The sequence below is a fragment of the Diaporthe amygdali genome (genome assembly GCF_026229845.1).
Source record: "Diaporthe amygdali strain CAA958 chromosome Unknown NODE_4_length_2575358_cov_65_588622, whole genome shotgun sequence".
NCBI classification, from domain to species: Eukaryota; Fungi; Ascomycota; class Sordariomycetes; order Diaporthales; family Diaporthaceae; genus Diaporthe; species Diaporthe amygdali.
In genome coordinates, this window is record NW_026517024.1 from 782632 (window position 1) to 801899 (window position 19268).

At 53.6% G+C, this 19268-nt stretch overlaps 5 protein-coding genes across 5 annotated transcripts; all 5 read right to left on the bottom strand.

Moving 5' to 3' along the window:
- Positions 1-379: 379 nt before the first annotated feature.
- Positions 380-4039, bottom strand: J7T55_008432 (uncharacterized protein; the record flags this gene model as incomplete). Its single annotated transcript, XM_053138748.1, has 2 exons — positions 380-1687; positions 1748-4039. The coding sequence occupies 2 exons, from the start codon at positions 4037-4039 to the stop codon at positions 380-382; spliced, it is 3600 nt and encodes a 1199-aa protein (XP_052997708.1).
- A 1114-nt stretch (positions 4040-5153) lies between these two features.
- Positions 5154-7850, bottom strand: J7T55_008433 (uncharacterized protein; the record flags this gene model as incomplete). The annotated part of the gene is made up of 13 exons (XM_053138749.1): positions 5154-5196; positions 5253-5667; positions 5760-5787; positions 6005-6082; positions 6188-6343; positions 6400-6468; positions 6542-6558; positions 6618-6979; positions 7037-7189; positions 7254-7400; positions 7459-7628; positions 7704-7769; positions 7827-7850. 13 exons carry the CDS (start codon positions 7848-7850, stop codon positions 5154-5156), a joined length of 1728 nt encoding a protein of 575 aa, XP_052997709.1.
- A 2267-nt stretch (positions 7851-10117) lies between these two features.
- On the bottom strand, positions 10118-13236 carry J7T55_008434 (PX domain-containing protein; the record flags this gene model as incomplete). The annotated part of the gene is made up of 6 exons (XM_053138752.1): positions 10118-10771; positions 10824-11667; positions 11719-12082; positions 12136-12421; positions 12508-13013; positions 13074-13236. 6 exons carry the CDS (start codon positions 13234-13236, stop codon positions 10118-10120), a joined length of 2817 nt encoding a protein of 938 aa, XP_052997710.1.
- Positions 13237-14890: 1654 nt separating this feature from the next.
- J7T55_008435 (uncharacterized protein) lies at positions 14891-16099 on the bottom strand (the record flags this gene model as incomplete). The annotated part of the gene is made up of 2 exons (XM_053138753.1): positions 14891-15539; positions 15612-16099. 2 exons carry the CDS (start codon positions 16097-16099, stop codon positions 14891-14893), a joined length of 1137 nt encoding a protein of 378 aa, XP_052997711.1.
- Positions 16100-16931: 832 nt separating this feature from the next.
- J7T55_008436 (uncharacterized protein) lies at positions 16932-17427 on the bottom strand (the record flags this gene model as incomplete). The annotated part of the gene is made up of 3 exons (XM_053138754.1): positions 16932-17072; positions 17140-17285; positions 17349-17427. 3 exons carry the CDS (start codon positions 17425-17427, stop codon positions 16932-16934), a joined length of 366 nt encoding a protein of 121 aa, XP_052997712.1.
- Between the last annotated feature and the right edge of the window lie 1841 nt (positions 17428-19268).

A 19268-nucleotide genomic window follows, 5' to 3' on the forward strand; every position in this document is an offset into this window, starting at 1 on the left:
ATCGCTTGCCAGGCCCGCTCTCTCGGAGTATCGTTTTGCATGTGTCGATTGGGTAATAGACTGTAGACTAGTTGCTTCATGTTGGCAATCTGTGCCCTTGTCATTCTCGGCCTCCAGTGCGGTAGGCGCTTAGTACTCGAAGTATATGCACAACATACATACAACCTCCTGACAACAAGATGTACCTCTCCCGACCACGCTCTTCGTCATTAAGATGGGCTTGCCCCTTCGAACTGACCGAATGAATGTCCTCTTTGGCAACTTCAATGCGTTTGACGGATGCTATGACGCCAATACCCCCAGGAATCGTATGCCCGTGGACGCCGCGAACTCAATCAGTCAGCTCCCCAAAATGTATTAAAAATTCGTCCAAATAATTCTAGGCAAAAGTCATTGAAATCTCATCCTTCTCTTTGCCAAAATCATCGTCATCTGGGTCGACTGCCCACGGGTTCGCCGTCGCTATGTTCGGCACCGTCTGTGTTGGCTTGAGCCCGGGCCTGGACACGCTATCCGACGCGTTGCTGGAGAAAGTCTGGCTCCGCTGCGACCGGGGAGGGTCGTCGAAGGATGTGTCAAATGTCATTTGGATCTCATCGTCCCTGCGAGGAGGTCGGATTTGTTCCGGGGTTGAGGAATTTGAAGAACCCCAGGCTGTGTAGGCGTCCATGCTCCTCGTGTGTGTCAACGAGTCTCTCGGGCTTGTGCTCGAGGCCAGGCCCGGACTCGGCAGTTTCATCGGAGGCAGCGTCGACTGTAGCTCCCGCACAGGGAACGCTTCCTCCTCCTGTGTCTTTGCCAGCTCGGCGCGGATCGCATCGACGTCGAACAGCACTCCATGGTTGTTCCCCTGCTTGTCTTCTAGCCCCGAAGAACTGGTCCCGTTCGCGGCGGCCTTCGCCGAGTCCTCATACACCTCCCACTCGGCCTTTTCCGCCTTCTTCTTGCGACTGAAGAAGCCACCAAACGCTCCGCTTTTGCGGGTAGTCTTGCTGTTGGCCGCCCCTTCTTTCTCAAGCTCCTTTCTTGCCTCCTCTATCTCGTTGATCAACTCACGTTGTCTTTGATTGTGGTTCTCCGGGTCCGGGTCCTCAATCTCGGTGAATTCGTCACTCTCGACCGTCCAGCCTACTTCTCGAAGGAGACGGGGCATGGCCCTACGATAATCCATGTGACCATTGACAAGCTCCGAGGTGTCGACGTTCTCCAGGTCTGGGATGCCCTCGATGGGAGCCAGACCCGCAACAGTACGAATACCGCCGTTCGTCAGTCGGAAGAGGTACCCAAGGATCCAGTCGTTGCGGTGATATCCATTGATAAAGCGGCCGGGCACCACGCTTCTGACTCTCAGATACTCCTCTTGCTTCACCACGATGGGTGAGCCGAACATATAGACGTTTTGAATAATTCCGAATGCGCCTTTGCGAGCCAACTCGAGCAGACAGGAGAATATGACCCTGGCGCCAAGAGAGTAGCCCACAAGAGTGATGGGTCGTGTTCCCAGATTTCGTTCGATAAGCGAGTCCGCCAGAATCAGACCAGCGGCCCAAGCTCGATCGAGCGACACGGACCACGGGTTGTCAATTAGGTAGGACAGCTTCGTCAAAACGACAGGCAGCTGCAGTGCTGCCATCAAACTCACAAGGATAGTACTACCAAGCACTTGTTGCAGACCTTGTGTGAGAGCCTATCACCCGGTTAATTCATCGCTCTATAGACACACCTTTCAGATGGCCGTCAGACATACCTCAGTAGCCAGGATGTTGATAGTGTCACCCATGCTGGTCAGCATATCAGGCTCCCACAGGACGGAGTATATGTCACCCATCACCGGGTCGACGGTACTGAATGGCAAGCGGACGTCATCGACCTTACCTGTCATCCAGCCCGATATTGTGACGATGAGATTGACCCGTTTATTGTTGTGCAGTGGCCGATACTCGAATGTCTTCACGGCGCCCGTCCTCCGGTTGGCGGCTTTAGCTCCGATGACACTGCCCGCAGCCGCCGAGCCGGATGTGATGATGGCGGCGCCTGCTGTTCCAGCGAGGAAACTGCTGGTTCCCGTAACGCCGATTGTCGTGAAGCCCGCCGCCAAACCAGCGCCAATGACAGGGGCCAGGAGGCCCGCGGACAGGCCAATGACCAGACCGCCGCCAACGGTTGCCAGGCCCATGGCTATGTATCGCTTCTTCAGGGCCAGCTTACGACGGCTCTCCATGTGTTCGTCTTCATTCCAGTTTTCTCTTTCTGCTTGTTGTTGCATCTCAAGAGCCTCCGTCACCTTCTTCTCGAAGCGACAGATGTCGATCCAATCTATCTCCAGGGCCTTTCCGATCCTCTCAAAGAGGACCCTCGACCTCGCGTCATATATGGAGTCCGCAATTAGTACTAGAAACAGATCGCATAATATGGTCCACCGGATGTCTATATCCAGCTTTTCGCTGCTTGGCAGCTGACTCGGAGTTCGCACTGCGGGCAACTCCTCGCCCTCATGTTTGTCGTAGGCCGGAGGTGGTTCAGCTGGGGCCTCATCGCTCGATGATCTTGGCGACGTGACCGAAAGTCTGGGAGATGCCACCGAGGGTCGCGAGCTTGATGTTGAGCTTTTCCGTGCCGCCATAGGGTTCTTGACCCTGGCGTTAGCCATGAGCTGAGGCGTTAGGTCGCTGGAGATGACGCCGTGCTCGCTCAGCTGCTCGATCATGATCTGCTCAGCTGCGCTGATGTCCATGTGAGTATAGAGGCGGATCATGATCTTTTGGGACCACATCTTGGTTGCCTCCGTTGCCAGCTGGCCCATTTTCTTGGTAGCTTTGGTCCACGGTGCTTTCTCTAGCATCTTGACCATATGTGAAAGCTCTATCCTTGTCAAGCCGACATATGCAATTTTCTGGCCCTCAGTCAAGAGATCCTTCGTGGCCTGCATCTGTGAGACGGCGTCCCTTGTCTCCTCGTCGTCCATCATACTCGTCCCGGCGGTATTCTTAAACAGATAATTTGTATTGTCGTCCATGCTGGTCGCAGACTCGGCATCGTCCTCATCCACCAAGACCCTCGTATACCCCTTTCCAGCTCCTCCCATCCCCGCGTAGCTGTAATTCTCTTCGTCCGCTTCTTCAATATTGTGCTCCTTCGCAATTAGCCTGTTGTCATCATCGTATATATCGTAAGGCGCGTAGGCCGGCATGGTCTGCCAGCCACCGTCTTCGTCCTTGTCATCCTCCTTCTTTTGTGTCGTCAACTGCAGGTGAGAGTATTCGGAGATCTGGATGCCACTGGCGTCGGCGGCGGTGTTGACCACGGTTGACTCGCGCTTACTATGGGCTTCTGGCGCATCCTTCTGCCCCACGTCGTTCGTGTGGCCGTTGACTTCGTTCTCTTTCTCGGCCTCCTTCCCCACGTTCTTGGGCTCTGGCGCAGCTGGTGTTGGCGCCTCCTGCTTTTCCGTAACATCCTTTCGTTCACCATTGCCTGCAACCTTCTCTTCTGGCGGAGAGGTTTTCTCTGACTCTGTCTTGACATTACTTGCTGGTGGCCCATTAGCCTGAGGCGCTTCTTCAGAATCCGCAGCTTCCGCCAGCCGGGGCGCAGACTGGGCATCCTTGAATTCGTCCTCCCCGCTACTGCTCTCGTCCGCTACCTCGTGTGCGCTTTTCCGCGACCTTGTTGAGGCGGTCGAGCTTGTCTTTCTGTGCATGCTGCCATTGGCTCTCGTCCGATACGAAGTCCTGCTGGCACTCCGATTGCGGCGTTCCGGCTGCGCTGTGGTGTCTTGCACCGTGTCGGCTTCCTCCTCTTCGTATTCGACCTGTGGGTTCTTTTTGATGGGCAGGCCGAAATCATCGTACTCGACAGCCATGGTCGATGCGGCGGAGGCAGGTGGTGGAGCTGGAGTTGGGCTTGCAGTTGAAGCGGGTGCGGGCGCGGGTGAGGCGGACTTGGACTCGGGTGGCTCTTCTTTGGTGGTCGAATCGTTCCCATTGTTCGCTGAGGCTGCCGGGGTCGCCGGCACCTCGTCCTGGTTGCCTGCTGCCATGACGGAGACCTTTCTATCCCTCTGCCGGGTGCTCAACTCATCGGAATGTTGGGACGTGTCTGGCGGGTGGGGTCCCGGGCTGGAAGTGTTTCGACGGGTGGTGGGCGGATGGTTGGATGCGAGGCAAGGTCCAGACTAAACGCTGACATTCAAAGATCGCGTCACGAAGAAAGAAAGGGCCAGGCGTGGGTGGCTCGCGGGCTTTGCTCAGGTGAGGCCTTGTTCAACCCTCGAGTATCACCAAGTGAGGCCATACACCAAATTTCCAGAGGCTCGCTCAACTGGAACCAGGCTCAGGGGTTGTTGAAGAAACAAAGAGCTTGGCGAATTTAGATGGGCTGTCGGTTCGGGTCGTTGGGACCGTGATTATAGGTACATAATAGTGTGGCAGCATGGGCAGGTAATGCCGTATTGCGTGGGCATGTCCACTGACGGGTGGGTGCTTGCGGCTTGGCCCCGTGCTTGGCCCCATGCGCCTAATGGACAAGCAGTGCAACGCCAGAGTTTCTGCAGAGTCTTTGAGTCTCCAGGGGCACGGGCCGCTACTGCATGGGAGGTCTGGTGGTGTGTGCCAGGTGGATCAGTGCTGCGCCATCCTGGGTGTGGGTGTGTGTGGGTAGCGCTCACGTCAACTTCTCTGATCCACCTGCAGGAAATCAAATAGTCGGGATCCGTTGCAAGCACTGCACGCGCGCACCACCAGGGACCGCAAATTCAGCTATACAGCCCATCAAGAGCCACAGCTAACATGCACGCATCATAAACTTTTTGCTCTTTGGGGTGGCACTCTTTTGGGGGCACTTGCGCGATTTCTTAGTCTACTGTATGCGACCATTGGGGGCCATTTCTAAATCCTCTAATCCTGAATTTTGTTTTGGGATCACCTACCAGAGAACAATGAACGTCTAGCCGCTTGTCCGAAACCTAGAGCCCTCAACGCATCCGCAAGTCTTTAGCATCACGACAAAATTTGCATATTGCCAGAATTACCTTGTCAGCTTTCCGTCTACAGTCGCTGCTTCAACAGACCAGGCAGGCCATCACCGACCGAAGATCGTGGACACCTGGCAACATGGAAGTGCACAGCGTTTGTCGTGCTTGACACAGTGCCTGTTTACTTCTCATGAACTGTGAGTTCGCTCGCGATGTTGTAAAGACTGCCAAAGCATCAGTGAGTAGACATGATCCTGGAATAGCACGGCCAGCCACATACCTGATGTCCTCGCGCTGCTCTGGACGAGTGCTGCCGTTTTCGTTGCCGCCCTCAGCAGCATCGCCACGGTCATCACCACCGTTTGATGACTCCTGGCGGCGGTAGCCAATGTTCACAGGCCCAGAATTGGTCACTAGAGTTGCCTCCCCCTGGCCAGACTCTCCACCTTCAATCGCACGAGCCACGGTTTTCCGCTCTTTGCCTCGAAGCCGGCTGAGGTGCTCAAAGTACCCGTCGGGCACATCTGTGACATACCTTCCGCAGAAGACGCCCACCTCGAAATCATCAATATCAGTCGGGCCCTCGGCCGCCTCAATGCACGCAGCCTTCATATCGTCAAGATCCTGAAAGATGACCTCGTCGGCGTCGATATGTTGAGCAATTTCTTGCCGCGTCTTGCCATGCGCAACCAAATCTTTGCATTAAGTGTTAGCAAGATGTCAAGGGCGTCCCCAAGGGGTTTCCCACGGGTTGTGGAAGCGGGGAGGGGGGGGGGGTTGAACTTACCAGCAGGATCAGCGAGATCTATGCCATACTTTGAGAGTCCATAGTCAGTACGTCTTCCCAACAAGCACGGCAGGAACTCAATTGACCGGGCGAACATAAAGAGCTGATCCACTGGCTTCGTGCGCACTCGTTTTTCGACACACACATCTGTGTCCACAAGTACCCAGAGGCTTCAAACTGGGAAGGTTCCGAGTAGCTGCAAGATTAAGAAAGATGAGTAGTGGCAAACTTGTAGTTGAACTTACAATGTGCGGGTGTGTGCATTCTGGGGAGCACGAAACGAATACGACGCGAATTGCTCCCGCTTCCCTGGCCATTTGAACCTGGTGAAAGCTCTCATCAGTAATGCTCTGGCTGGGAAAACAAGGCTCTCTTCCAATGCGAGATCTGCCCAAGACCTAAACGGGGGCTATCGAAGGCCGACTCACGATTTCACGTGAGGTAGTCCCTCTCACTATTGAATCGTCGACCAGGCACACGGTTTTGCCCCGGAACTCAGACTCGATGGGAGATAATTTCCGGCGAACGCTCTTTTGTCGCAGAGCTTGGCTGGGCAAAATGAAGGTACGATGGACGTATCGGTTCTTTTCACAGTTAGTTCAGGTCGATCTGCGATATCTCAGGAAATGTCCAGACGTACCTTGATGAGTGCAGTTACATACGGCTTGCCCAGCCGATCAGCCAGAATAGCTGCCGCAATATTACTTGTCTATGTGTATAACATTGGTGGTAAGTGTCCTGTTCGCATGCTAGGAATGTCTATGTGCCAGGAAAATATTTACCTCAGGAACAGGGATGACTAAAAGATCGGTTAGTACTTTTTAGAGAGAGAAGAATCGCGTGAAGCCTTTTACGTACCAACGTCAATTTCCGCAATACCCTTTTCTCCCAGGGTTTCCCTCATCTTCTTGGCCAGCTTCACACCCATGTTTTGTCGGCTGCGGTAGACAGACAAACCATCGATACAGGAATCTGGGCGCGCGAAGTACACGAGCTCAAAGCAATCTGGTGTGTATGACTTCCTCTCCACGATCTGCCGGAATTCGATTTTGCCGCCTTTCTGAATGAAAACAGCTTGTCCGGGCAGAATATCCACAATGTTACCGAAGCCGAGCTGCTTCAAGGCAACAGATTCCGACGCCAGGAAGTAGTCCGTGGCTCCTGGCAACGTAGCGGACGGCCGAGATCCAAGGCAGAGTGGCCGTATGCCGTTTGCATCTCTAAATGGAGAAATTCGGTTAGGACTTACTCATGAGAACGTATGTGGATGGACATACCTAAATCCTAGAATACCGAAACCTGCGAGCATCGCGGTGCATGCGAAAGCTCCTTGGCACTTTGAGTACACCTCACCCAGCGCAGTGAAGATATCATCCGTGTTGGCTCGAGCCTTACCGAGCTCACTCAGGCCATGTGCGAAAACGTTCAGACTAGGAAGCCGGTTAGCAAGTCATGACCACGGAAAAGATACATAGTAACACAAGAGGAACGCACAGGAGCTCCGAGTCCGAATCGGAGTTGATATGCCGGCGGGCCTCCACGTCTAAGAATTCGCGAAGGTACTGAGTGTTCACCAGGTTTCCGTTCACGCTCATTGTGAGTCCAAAGGGCGAGTTGACGTAGAAGGGCTGCGCTTCCGACCTGTATTGACAACTTTGTTAGTGATACTTAAAAGTACGGCCCTAGGAGTACCACGGACGCAGATGATGTCCCCGCCGTAGGGTATCTCAAGTGACCAACGCCGCAAAAGCCCGGCAGCTGTTCGAGGCGTCGTCCTTCGGCAAAGACCTTGGCGGCCATACCATTTCCCTTGCATTGGTAGACCCTTCCGCCCTGGCATACTGTGATACCCGCGGCATCTTGCCCTCGCTATTTTACGTGCCAGTCAGTACTGGTAATGACACTGCCAAATAGTGGTTGCAAAGTTTGTCTGAGGGAACCTACGTGTTGAAGAAAGTAAAGGGATTCATGCAAGTCCACAGCAGCCGTGGTGGCTTTCGAGTCGCCCAGCTGAGAATAGAAAGTTAGTCCTCATAAGTGAGTCCTCTGGGTAAGGTGGGCACGAACCAGGACGGCGGTGACACCACACATTTTGAAATCGTAAGACTGGCGAGGAGACGTCTGGAATGCAATGGGGCGTTTTGGCCGTGTGAGTCGACCGATCAAACCTGGTCGCGACGCGGCATGGACGCCGAAAAATCTCTCTAAGTTTTGAAGCGGTTCCGGAGCCTTTCTTAGGTAACCAACACAGGCAGCCCCGGTCCAATGATTCTTCCGCCTCGCTATTTACACTGGACTAAGCTTTTATGGGTCCACCCTTGCACGCCAATTCAACGTCAAACGTCGCCGTCGCTTGGAATATCAAATGATGCGACAAGTGAACCTCAGGCACAGGATTAAATATGTCCCAGAGAAGGCGAAAAGAGACACTCAAATTAAACCTTTTTTAAGGAACGCACCTCTGAACCACAAGATTACGTTCCTCAGCAAGCAGCCATTCTCAACTTCCCATTTCATAAATCCCAGTTTCGCTTGCTGCGAATTGACTTTAGAAGTAGCTACTACCCGACACATGGTATTATGAGATGATCTTTACTATTTGCAGTAGCTGTCTTGAAGTCAATTATCTGGCTTTCAAATGAAAACTGTACCATCACTCGCAAAGATCCGTCCAGTGCGAGACCACTTAGAACAATGAGATGATACAGATCCCATTAGGGTTCCAAATATACTGAATGACTTGACGAGTACACAACCATTTTCCCATGAGACAGGGTAAATCTATAGATTTTTATGAGTATATCAAAGAGAAAGTTCTTATCAACCTTTCGGCCCTCTGCGTTCGAAGGAGAAATCGGCAGGGCTGGTAAAATAGAATAAGATACCGTTCTATTGAATAATTTTTACTTGGGTAGGTGTTAACCCTGTTAATGTCTTTTCTATGTACTTTAGAATATCGGCTGACCTCTGGGGCCCCTGCAAGTCATATTTCGCGGCTATGACAGACTGAGCGTGTTTCTGAGACTGCCTTGACTGGGCGGTCATCTTTTACAAAGCTCCCAAGCAACACGTATGCCGACTCTGAGTCTCGAGGTTTCGTGGCAGAAAGTCGACAAAATATTGACAAATTGCTGTTGCTCATGTAAGTAGTCATTGAATTGTTCCTCCCGCCTTTGAGGACCATGACGCTGTGGTACTGGACGATTGCTCTATGTCAGAGGAATTAATGCGTGCGACGACAATTGCTTGTGAAACATCGTTTGTGAAAGCAAGCCAAAGTATATGTGCTAGCGCCGGCCTCGTTTTAACTGAGGCAGGCTGCTCGCATTGTGGCATCATAAAAAAGCCCAAGAGACAGAGGATAGGTCTCATGCGTATTTGGGTTTCCTACTCCTTTGGAATCATCTGTATTGTGCCATGCTCTCCGGGATGAAAACCGGCTTTACCACGTCAGGATCCTCAATGGTTCTTTTCAATCCAAAATGGCTGAATGGCAGAAAATGACAACAGAGGTCTCGACGACAAGGAAGCCATAGGTATGTTGGCATTTTTTAGAACGACCGATCAACATCGTTTTAGGCCTTGGTCCACTCGGCTGGCACAATGAGTAGCTTTTACTTCGCCACCTCCCAAGACGGCTGAAGAAATTCTTCTACCTCTGAAGACACGACGATCATCTCAACAGACAATTCTGCCAAGTTGCAGATCAAGGCCAGAATCTGACTGGCAAAGAACTCGAGCTTGATTTTGAGAGAGATTACAAGGTCCGTACCACCATCTCAACAACTCCGCCATGTGTCTGCGGACAACCTCTAACCACCATGGCTCTCATCAGGTCTCCACAACCAGGAAAAGGCCGAAGAAAAGGAGGACATCCCGCCCGTGCAGCGACTTGGGGCACCGGACCGGCCTCTGCGAGTAATTGACACAGCTGTTGTTTTAGAACATTGTGCGGGGCTAATACGAATGCGAGTAACAATGCACCTGTTGAAGCAGGTTCATAAAAGTTCTATAGAGAAAACAGTGACAAGTACGGATAATTTGAAACATGCACAAACAAGCGCCAAGGTTCCGGATAGAAATCGGACATCGCCAAACAAAATTTGATCATGCATAGGAAGTAAAGTTGAGCCCTATACGCAATGATAATGGCGTAACGCATCTATACAAGTCTAGGAGCTGGGGCCCTCGACGAGGATCTAAGCCATGTCAAGATTCCCCAATGCTGAAACCATTTCAAATTCATAGCTAATGGTCGTTATCCCTTAGCTCTGGTACAGGCCGGCTACCAATGCGAAATTAGGTGAAAACGTTGCTCTGGATGACTATCGAGGTGTGTAGGGGCCGATCCCGGATTTCTACTCCGCCAGCGTCTGCCTCAGCATGACCAGGAAGTTCTCCTTGAGCTTGTGCACCTCGCTCACAGCCGGCTTCAGCGGCTCTCCAGCGGTCCGCCGCAGCCGGTCCTGCCTCTTGGCACGCCTCCTACGCTCCGCCTCGATCGGGTCCAGCTCGTCCTGTGCTTCCTCCTCGGCCTCATCCTCCGAGTCGTCGTCGTCGTACCCCATGTCTTCCAGGTCCATCTGGTCGAGCCCGAAGTCAGCGCTAGTGAAGTTCATCCCGCCCGGAATGATGTCCAGCTGCCCATTGCCGCCGTCGGCAGCCATTTTTTGTCGCGTCTTGTCCTGGTGCCACTTCTTCCGCGCCTCTTGCCATGAGATGAGCTCGTTGATTTCTTTGATGGCGACTTCCTTGTCTATGGTCTTATTGCTGGTTGCTCCCTCAAACAGGGCGTTGATGTCGAGTGCGCCGTTCTTGGGTCCCTTGCGGAGGAATTCTAGTATGCCCTCAATCCAACCCATCAATTGCGTGAACAAGCCGTTGTCGTGAACATGCACTTCATGCACGAACTTGTAGAAGTTGTGTTCATGCCTTTGACATAGGTCGATGAAAGCTTGCACGGTCTGGTTCGGATCTGCCGAAGCGTCTTGCTCGCGGCACTTTTCGACAACCTGTGAGGAAGATTAGTAAGAGGTCAGGTGTATCCCGTGAAACTCAACGTACCTGTATCATATCATCCATAAAGACCGCAAAGTCTGTTACACTACTATAGACGTTTGCCGATTTGTACACCCGGACAAGAGGCTCGTAGAAGATTGTGAACAAATCCCGGAATAGTTGCAGCGTGACAGGCTCCTCGATAAGATGCAGCATCATCTCCTTGTCCCGTTGGCGGGTGTACAGTTTCATGAGCGTCTTGAGGTACGAGAACAATTGTGCGCCCTGCTTGAGCTCCTCATCAACGTTCTCGACGGCACTGTTGAATGCAACATAAGCGTTGTATAGTCTTTGAATCTGCTCGCCTGTAAGACCGGGTTCGATAAGGTCTGATCTCAGGACGGCAACGACCAGGTCCACATCCTCGCTCGTGGCCTCCTCGCGAATCGCGATCTTGAGATGATCTTCGAGGTCAGTGTACTTCTTGATCTTCTCAACGAAGACGTCATCGCCAATCTTTGCCGCCACTGCGTCTATAGACTTTTGGAAGCTCTTGATACCATCGTGCAACGCCAGCGAGAATATCCTCTGCATTAGTGATTTGGCCCCAAATGGCTGGGCGAGGAACACATCCAAAATGCTGGACATTACTGCCGCAGGGTTTGCTATCCGAATGATGTTCTTGATGATCGTGTAGGGGATGAGAGAATGTATCCTCTTCGCCTGCGCGAACAATTCCGGAGAATTGTCTTCTGCCAAGAACAAGTGATAGATTGTGGCTGCGACTTCTATCCGCAGCCACTCGGCGAACTTCTGGTATTGAATGCTCAGATCCTGGATCGTCTCTTTATCCTTGATCTCCTGGAACAATTTCGTGAGACCGTTCGAGTCCACGATCTCTTGGCGGAATCTAGGAAAATTGTCAGCGATGTGCGACTCAGAGTGAGACAAGTGGACTTACTGCTCCATGTAGATGTCCAGCTCGGCTGCACGCTTTCTTGCGATCTCATAAAATTGCTTTTGCTCATCCACTCGCTTTGCATCCACCGATTTGCGTCTCATTATATCGGCAACGTCATCGTCGCTGAGTTTGATGGGGTCTCGAGTGAGGAACTCCTGCATAGCCTTGGTTTGGGCAATCTGCTGGTTCTGTAGAAGGGAGCGCAAGAAAGATCTGAGCGATATCCGTTGGCTCTCTCGGAACAGCACGACATTTTCTGTCTTGCCTGGACTGAGGGGGCTCAATGGCCTGTCGTCCATTGACGGCCTAGGCGATCCCCTGAGCGACGACGCAGCTGAACCTTTTCTCTTGTGACCTAGAGCATCTTCAAAGGTGTTAGAGTGATATTAAACCTGGGTATTGGTTCGGCAAACAAACCTCTCACTGATAGTCTCTTATTGCTGGTTTCTTCTGCTCCGTTATTAGGGGTGCGGCCTGTTCTTTGAGTAGACGCCGATGACACAGAGTCATCGTCCGAGTCGCCGCCGCCGGAGCTGAAAATGCCGGACGTGGTCGAGCTGGACTTGTTCTTCTTGGGCAGTGGTGGAAGAACTTTGCCGGGTAGTTCAAGACGCAAGTTCTTGTGTAGACGACTGAAGTCACCATAGCGGCGGCCAATAAAATACTCCATCTCTCCCTTCTTCTTGATGCGTAATAGGAATTCCTGGTTGGTGTTAGTCAACAGTCAAGTTTCCGGGCCTGACAGGTAAGACTGACAGCATGCTTGTGAGATCTAATGTTCCCCCTCACTTTCGTCACACGCACGCCGGCCATATTCACATCCCAGCCATTGATATAATTGCCCTCCGGTTGCGTATGAAGGACTCCGGTGTCGATAGCGTCCCTGTCCACGACCTCCATTTCAGAGAAGCGGATCCTTTCCTCGAATCCAGACGAAGTAGGAATGCCTGAGACCATCATCAGCTCTACGAGCTTCTGGCTCTTCTGCGCCAGTTTGCGACGCTTAGTCTCCTCCAAACGGTCCTCGGAGGAAGAGATATTCTTGCTCGCAAAGGACTCCAAGAAGACCTGCAGCTTATCCTGCCAGAACTCCTTCTCCCTGGCCTTGTCGAGGAATGGGAACTCGCGGACATGATGGACGAAGATGAATCGAAGGATCGGTAACTCGGAGTCGTAGGGGGTGACTTCTCCCAGGTCGGACTTGAAGGGCGCGCCAAACCGCCGGAGGGCAGTGGGCGAGTTGAGCTCGCTGATTTCCCATCCTACCTGCTCCGAGATGAGTTCTCTCTTTAGATCTGTGCACCAGCCATTAGCACCAGTTTTGCGCGTTTAAGGGTGTTGTGGTGGTCACGAACAATGTTCCTGCTTGCCAGTGAGCGTCTGCCCTGGCGGTGGTAAGCTGGACTTGCTGCTGTCGGTCCTGATGGGCAAATTCACAGCATCCCCGGATTCGACTGCATGGCCGTTGGCGCCGCTGTTTGTGTTGCTGCTTTCGCTTGTGCCAGCATTTGCGGACATCTCGACAGCGTCTGTAGAGTGTGTTGAATTTCCCAGATGCGTCACTTTTTCAGCTGCGGCGCAATGACAGGGACCCAAATGCACGGCGGATCTGCGAGCTGCGACAAGCAGGTACCCGGGTTGGTTCTGGAACGGCGGGGTAAGACTTGGATGTATTAAATTTCCACTCTGGCGGTTTCGAGGCTGGATGGGGGAGTCCGGCGAGTTGGAGGATATTGGTATTACAGAATAGGAACAGAGGATATGGCGAAGAAAGAAAAACAAAAAGCGCCCGAGGAGTCCCAACAAAGGTCGTGGATGTTGGTGGGGGATGATGCGCGGTGCAGGTGATGTACTACGGCTACGGCAGAGGAAGGAGGAGTGAGTGAGCAACTTAGGTACATGTACGTAACCCAAGATGCTTGTGCTCAGTCTGGGGTGGAGCAAATCTTGGCTGGGGGACGAGACGATGAATTGGGATCAGTCAGGATGACGAACGGCGCCGCTGCACTGCCCAGGCTTGACTGCCCAAGCGAGAGTCACAGGAGAGAAGGAGCTGACCAGAATCGGAAATTTTGTGTCAGAGACCGGCCGGGGGCGCAGGAGGAGGTGGGAGGTGGGAGGTGGGAGGGGAGCAGTGAGAGTGGGAGACGTGATCATTTGGTATCCATGGCAGCAACTAGGACTAGGTCACTCGCTCGCTCTGGAGTGCTCTGGTGTGCTCTGTTTACTTGTGACGGCGCAGTCGCAGTCGGCATGTCGGCAGACAGGTTTTATTTTTCCAGCCTTGGAAGGCTGTATCTTGCTACACCACTATGCTTTAATCTAGTCTACCAATACATGTGCTGCGTGCTATGCCAACCTGGGCATGCCATGGCAAAAGTCATGTTGTGTCGCTGCTTCAAAACAGGGGACCCGCCAGGCGATGACGTCTGGTCTGGAGCATGACTGACTGATGTCCTTGATCGATAATACCTAATCTCTCCGAAGGGCTCTCTGTGCTCCAGGCCACTACCCAGTAATGTAGCCCTACCCAGCTCAGCCCAGCCAGCCAGCCAACCAGCCAGCTTCACCACAGTCCTTGGCCTGCCATGCGATGTGATGTGCCTTACCACGGCGCTTCCGGCGAGGCACATCTCGCGACAGCGATCTTGCCAAGAACCCGAATGCGCGCCTGGGATGGGCCGGTCGCCGCATCCGAATCTTTTGCCCCCCGAGTTACGGAATTCGGCATCCTCGCCCACAGGCTGGCTCGCTGCCCCGGCCGCGGATTTTTTTCACACGCCTCAGCCACGGTAGCAGAGGTGCGCAGGCACCAACCGCATCTCATTTCGCGACAGGAATGACTGTCCCAGCAAAAGGATTTATCGCTCGACCCTGGACAGGCTGAATCTCAATATGGGCGCCCCATGCCAAGCTGCGCTGCGCCCCAGTGGACACGCCATCTCGTGGAGCTGCCCGGCAGACGGCCGTCTTGGGCTGCTTGGTCGTACAGCCAGACATCTCGGCAATCTGCAACTTCACCAGCTACGGCTCTGGGCATCTAGTGGCATGCTGATTCCGGCTGAATATTGGCTGCTTGAAAGCGCCTTGCATTCTTGCTGATGGTGACATTGGGTATCTTGGGAAACAAATTCTTGACCTGTAAATGCTGCAAACGCCGACAAACCCAACACTACAGCTCGTCCAGAGCCCTCAACGCCTCGTCCCCTCCCTCAGCCGGCCCGTCTCTGCTGAAATTGAGAGCCATGCTCCACTCGTCCCCATGGCCAGCAAACGGTCCCTTGCCCCCGGACTCCAGCTTCAACTTCGCCAGCATAGCATCCTCCTTCAGCTCCGCAGCAAAGTCCTCAAGCTCGGGCGCATAGGCCCTTGCCCCAACATACAGCAGCAGCATCAGGAGGACGAGGCCCAGCACCACTCCCCACACGATCTTGATCCTCCTACGCGTCTTGTTCTGCCACAGGAAGTCCGCGCGCTCCCAGCGCTCCACCTTCTGCCTGACGATGTCCACCCGCTCGCTCAGCGCGCTGATGCGCTCCCGCCCACCGTGGATGCGGTCCTGTAGAGCTTGTACGCGCGCCTGCTGCTCGTCAAACTGCCCAAACGCATCGAGCTGTGCCTGCGCTTCCGCGAGGACAGACTCTGATTCGGCCGTGAATCCCTCGTTCATCGCGGCCGAGGCAGACGCGAGCTCTTTCAGGGCAACAACGGTGTTTTGCAGGGAGGTTAGTTTCTCCAGGACGCTGTAGTAGGTCTCGTCGAGGCGCCGCGTGGTGCCGGCCGAGATGTTGGCTAGGTCGGCGAGGGATTTCTTCAGATCACTGTGGGTCGAATAAACGAACGATCAGTCTCGAGAACGCCCTTGGGAAGGGGATGAGGCCGTAGTCACTTACCTAGTCCTCGCACCAGTCCTGTCCTTGGCCCGTCGCAGTGCCTCGTCCTCATCCTCGCCGGCGGGCAGGCCGCGTAGACCTCCGGCAGTTTCCCTACCAGGAGGTATCAAGATGCTACCTGCTCGGCTGGGATTGGCACTTAGGGCCGCTGGCGTCGCCCCTTCGAATCGAGGCACGTCAAGCGAGGCTCTTGGGACCGCCTGCAGCACAGGGGCCGCGGACAGTGGTATGCTTATATCATCAGATTCGTCTCGGCTCTGATCCCTCCTGTGATGTGACATCCGATTATGATGGTGGTGCGAAGTGTGTATATGGTGTTGATGATGTTTCCCCAGGCGGACTGGTGACGTGAGTTCGGTAATAGACCGGTGTATCTGGTGACGCGCACGGTTTGGAGACGATGCTTTCCTAGATGCTGCCGCAAGTGGCTGCTGCTGCTGTTGCTGCCTCTGTGCGGCCGGCAGCGATGAGACTCCGCTGCCCGACATCCTCGGCTGGCCTCGTGGCACTTTGTCGGGCTTGCGCTTTGTCGTCCGAGTCCCTTGCGTTGAGCTAGAGGCTGTTAGAGACAATGTTTGCTTCGAACGATGTGGAAACTATGTAAAGCACATTGTACTGCGTCGGCACGGGTGCTTCTTCAGGGGGTTGAGCAGCTGCCGGGACGTCGTCCGTCATCATCAGCCCTGATCAGCTGGGGGTCGAAGTTCCCCAAGGTTGCATGCAAGGGTCCCTGCTGCACGGGTGCCGCCAGATTTGCGGGTAGGGGTTTTCTCAGCCCAGCTGCCAATCTCATAGCGCCGATTTCCCCAAGTAGATAGACACCAGATAGATCAGCCTGCGGGAAAGTGAAACCAAAGCTCATATTGCATTCCTCTGTGCTACACATGCTATGTACACAATAAATGCAAACTTGTTGCCTTTTGCAGACTCCAGCCCTTCGAAGCCGGTTTCAAATTGAGTGTCTCTTCCAATTATTCGGTCCGCTGCGCACCGGCGGCCCGTGGCATTCGGCCATTTGCGCCGGTTTGACTTCTGAGACAAGTTGTCGAGAAGCTTTCGCAGGGCTCGGTGTCACAATCACAATGGAGCTTCTACCCCCATACGTTGTCTTCATCTTAGCTGCTGTCCCTGGTGGTATACGTAGGGCCGGTCAGGCCAAGCCTCGTCTAGTCCAGTCCAGTCCAGGTCGTCCATAGATGGAGTGACATTGTGATCGGCTGCAGGGTGTGGTCAAGGTTCGTTCCCGAGCACGCCGTCCTGGCCCTGGCGGCGACGATGGGCATCGTGATTTCGCAAGTCTCAGGTCACGGATCGCCTCGCTCAGGAGTTGAGGAGCTTGTTCCTCTTCTCCTTCCTCTTCAGCCTCTCGACCCGCTTCTTGTGCATCTTCTCGGCCAGCTTCTCGTATCTCTCCTTCTCCTCCTTAGCCGCGCGCTTCTCCTTCAATTTCGTTATCCGTGCCTGTACGCCGAGCGTGTTGTCAGCGTCACCAGTCCGGGATTTCAGGTTGAGTGTTTGTCGCACTGACCTGTCTTTCCGCCTCCTTGTCATCTTTCATCTCCTTCTCTTTCGTCTTCATCGCTGCTTGCGCCACTCTGTCCTTGGCCCGTTTTGCGTACGATGTCAGTCCTGAGCCAGGCCGGAAGGCCTTCTTTGGCGCGTGCCATTGTTTGCCTGATCAACCAAATCAAGTCAGAACCGTGAGCGAGCCTGCCAGTGTCCCATGGGAGCGCATACCATTCTTCCTCATGCCCAACGGCTTGGCGGCTGTAGAGGCTGCTGGCTTTGCGCCGGCGTCACCGACGGTGGTGGACATGGTCGCAAAGGGTCGCAGGAAATTAGATTTGTCAAAGTCCAGAACACAGAAATTGAGGACGCTTCTGCAGGCTGCGAAAGCAGGTTTCTCTGGTCGGCCAGCGGTAGGGATTGCCTTGGGAGACAAAGACACGGTGAGTGAATTGCTTCAAGTGCCGCCGAATGCGCGTGAAGCAAACTAGATGCGATAGGGTGGAGCGATTTTTCTGCCCAAAAAGCGCCTACTTTTTCCACACCGCTTTGGAGGGGCGCCGGAGAAATTACAGGGATCTCGCGTCTGCACCTTGGATTTAGCGTGCATATCTTCACTTCCCCATCCTTCAACGCGCATGTTGCCGTTACACGCATCTCACAGCAGGAGCTGGCCCACCTGCCGTTGTTGCCCCCGAGGCGGTGGGAGATATGCTGGTGAATGGAAGCATCATATACTATAGTTTTCGTACTGTACAGTAGTACATTTGGGCCGCCTGACCGCTTGCATCTGGCCCCCTTCAACCTGCAGACGACAGCTGCAGCGTCATGAACAAACTCGGCCCTTTACTGCGTACTTGCCTACTTGACTGCAGGACTTGGGTGCGTTATTATTATCCGTCCGTCCATCCCACGAGCTTGACCAGATGCCCCTGTCTTGCTGCCCTTGGGTTGGCACCACCTGATGTTGATAGAAAGTTCACAGAACGGATTCAGATAGTCCGCAACTTGAGCCATGTTCAACGCTGGCCGGGGATGGCATGCTTCATTCACGCTCAAAAAGGCTCGAGATCCCGGCAGAAGGAAATAAACACCTGAACACAATCTCGTCTGCCGGGAACCAGTCCTGCGAAAATAGATGGCAGCACAACTATAAACGCGTAGCAGTCATATCGACATAAAAAACGCGCAGGGTCCAACCTGCTTGTTTCGCCAGCGAGCATCATTAAAGTCGAGGTTTTAACTTATCAAGACTTTCAAGTTCCACTTCTCTGGCATCGGCCGAACGTTGAGTCTGCTTAATGAACGAGTCTTAGACAAAATCGTCAAGCGGTAATGAAGACATTCATCCAATCTGAGCTCAGGACCCCATAAATCTGTCCCAAGATTGATATGCTGTTATTAGTGGGCGGCATTCGCCCGAGATTGCGGTTATTCGAAATCCGGCTGCACCTCGGCTCCGCAGCCCGCGTACCGAAATGTATCGAGCTAGCAATTTTACGGGATATTAGTCCCGCGCTGGGCATATGTGTACTATGCCTGTACTTTCTTTTATACCTCAGCAAAGCCTGCCCAGATGTGCTTGGGTGGGACTACAGGATCGAGGTGGAATTGACTGCCCACTCTTACTTTCTGACAGCCCACTAGACAAGATGCTCTGCCAAGGACCGTGTCTCCGCTACGTCAATGCTGTTCGATCTCGGTTGTTGAGGTCGACCAAGCAGTCAGGTAGCCAGGGCAATTGAGATCTGGCAAGCTGAGCTGAATGAACAACGAACAATCAGCCGAACTTGCATTAGTTGCAGTGGCTGCAGTGGCTGCAGTGGCTGCAGTAGCTGCAGTAGCACGCCAGGCTAAAGGCGAAGCCGAAGCCGAACACAATGCTGTGCCTGAACATAGTTACACTGTAGTAGGAAGGCCCGGCCTAGACGGGCTGTCGCGTTGTCGCTGGTTTTCCCAGGCCCGCGATTGACGACGACTAAAGATTAGCTTTTCGACTTGACCCCTCCAGGCACAGTAATCCGTAGCGCGATGCAGTCCAAAGTCACCAATCCGTGCTCATGGCAACGGTAGAGGCATGTAGCGACAGGACTGGCCGGCCGTCCGACTTGGCGGCGCAAAGTCTCCTACAAGCCAGCCAAGGCACCTCGT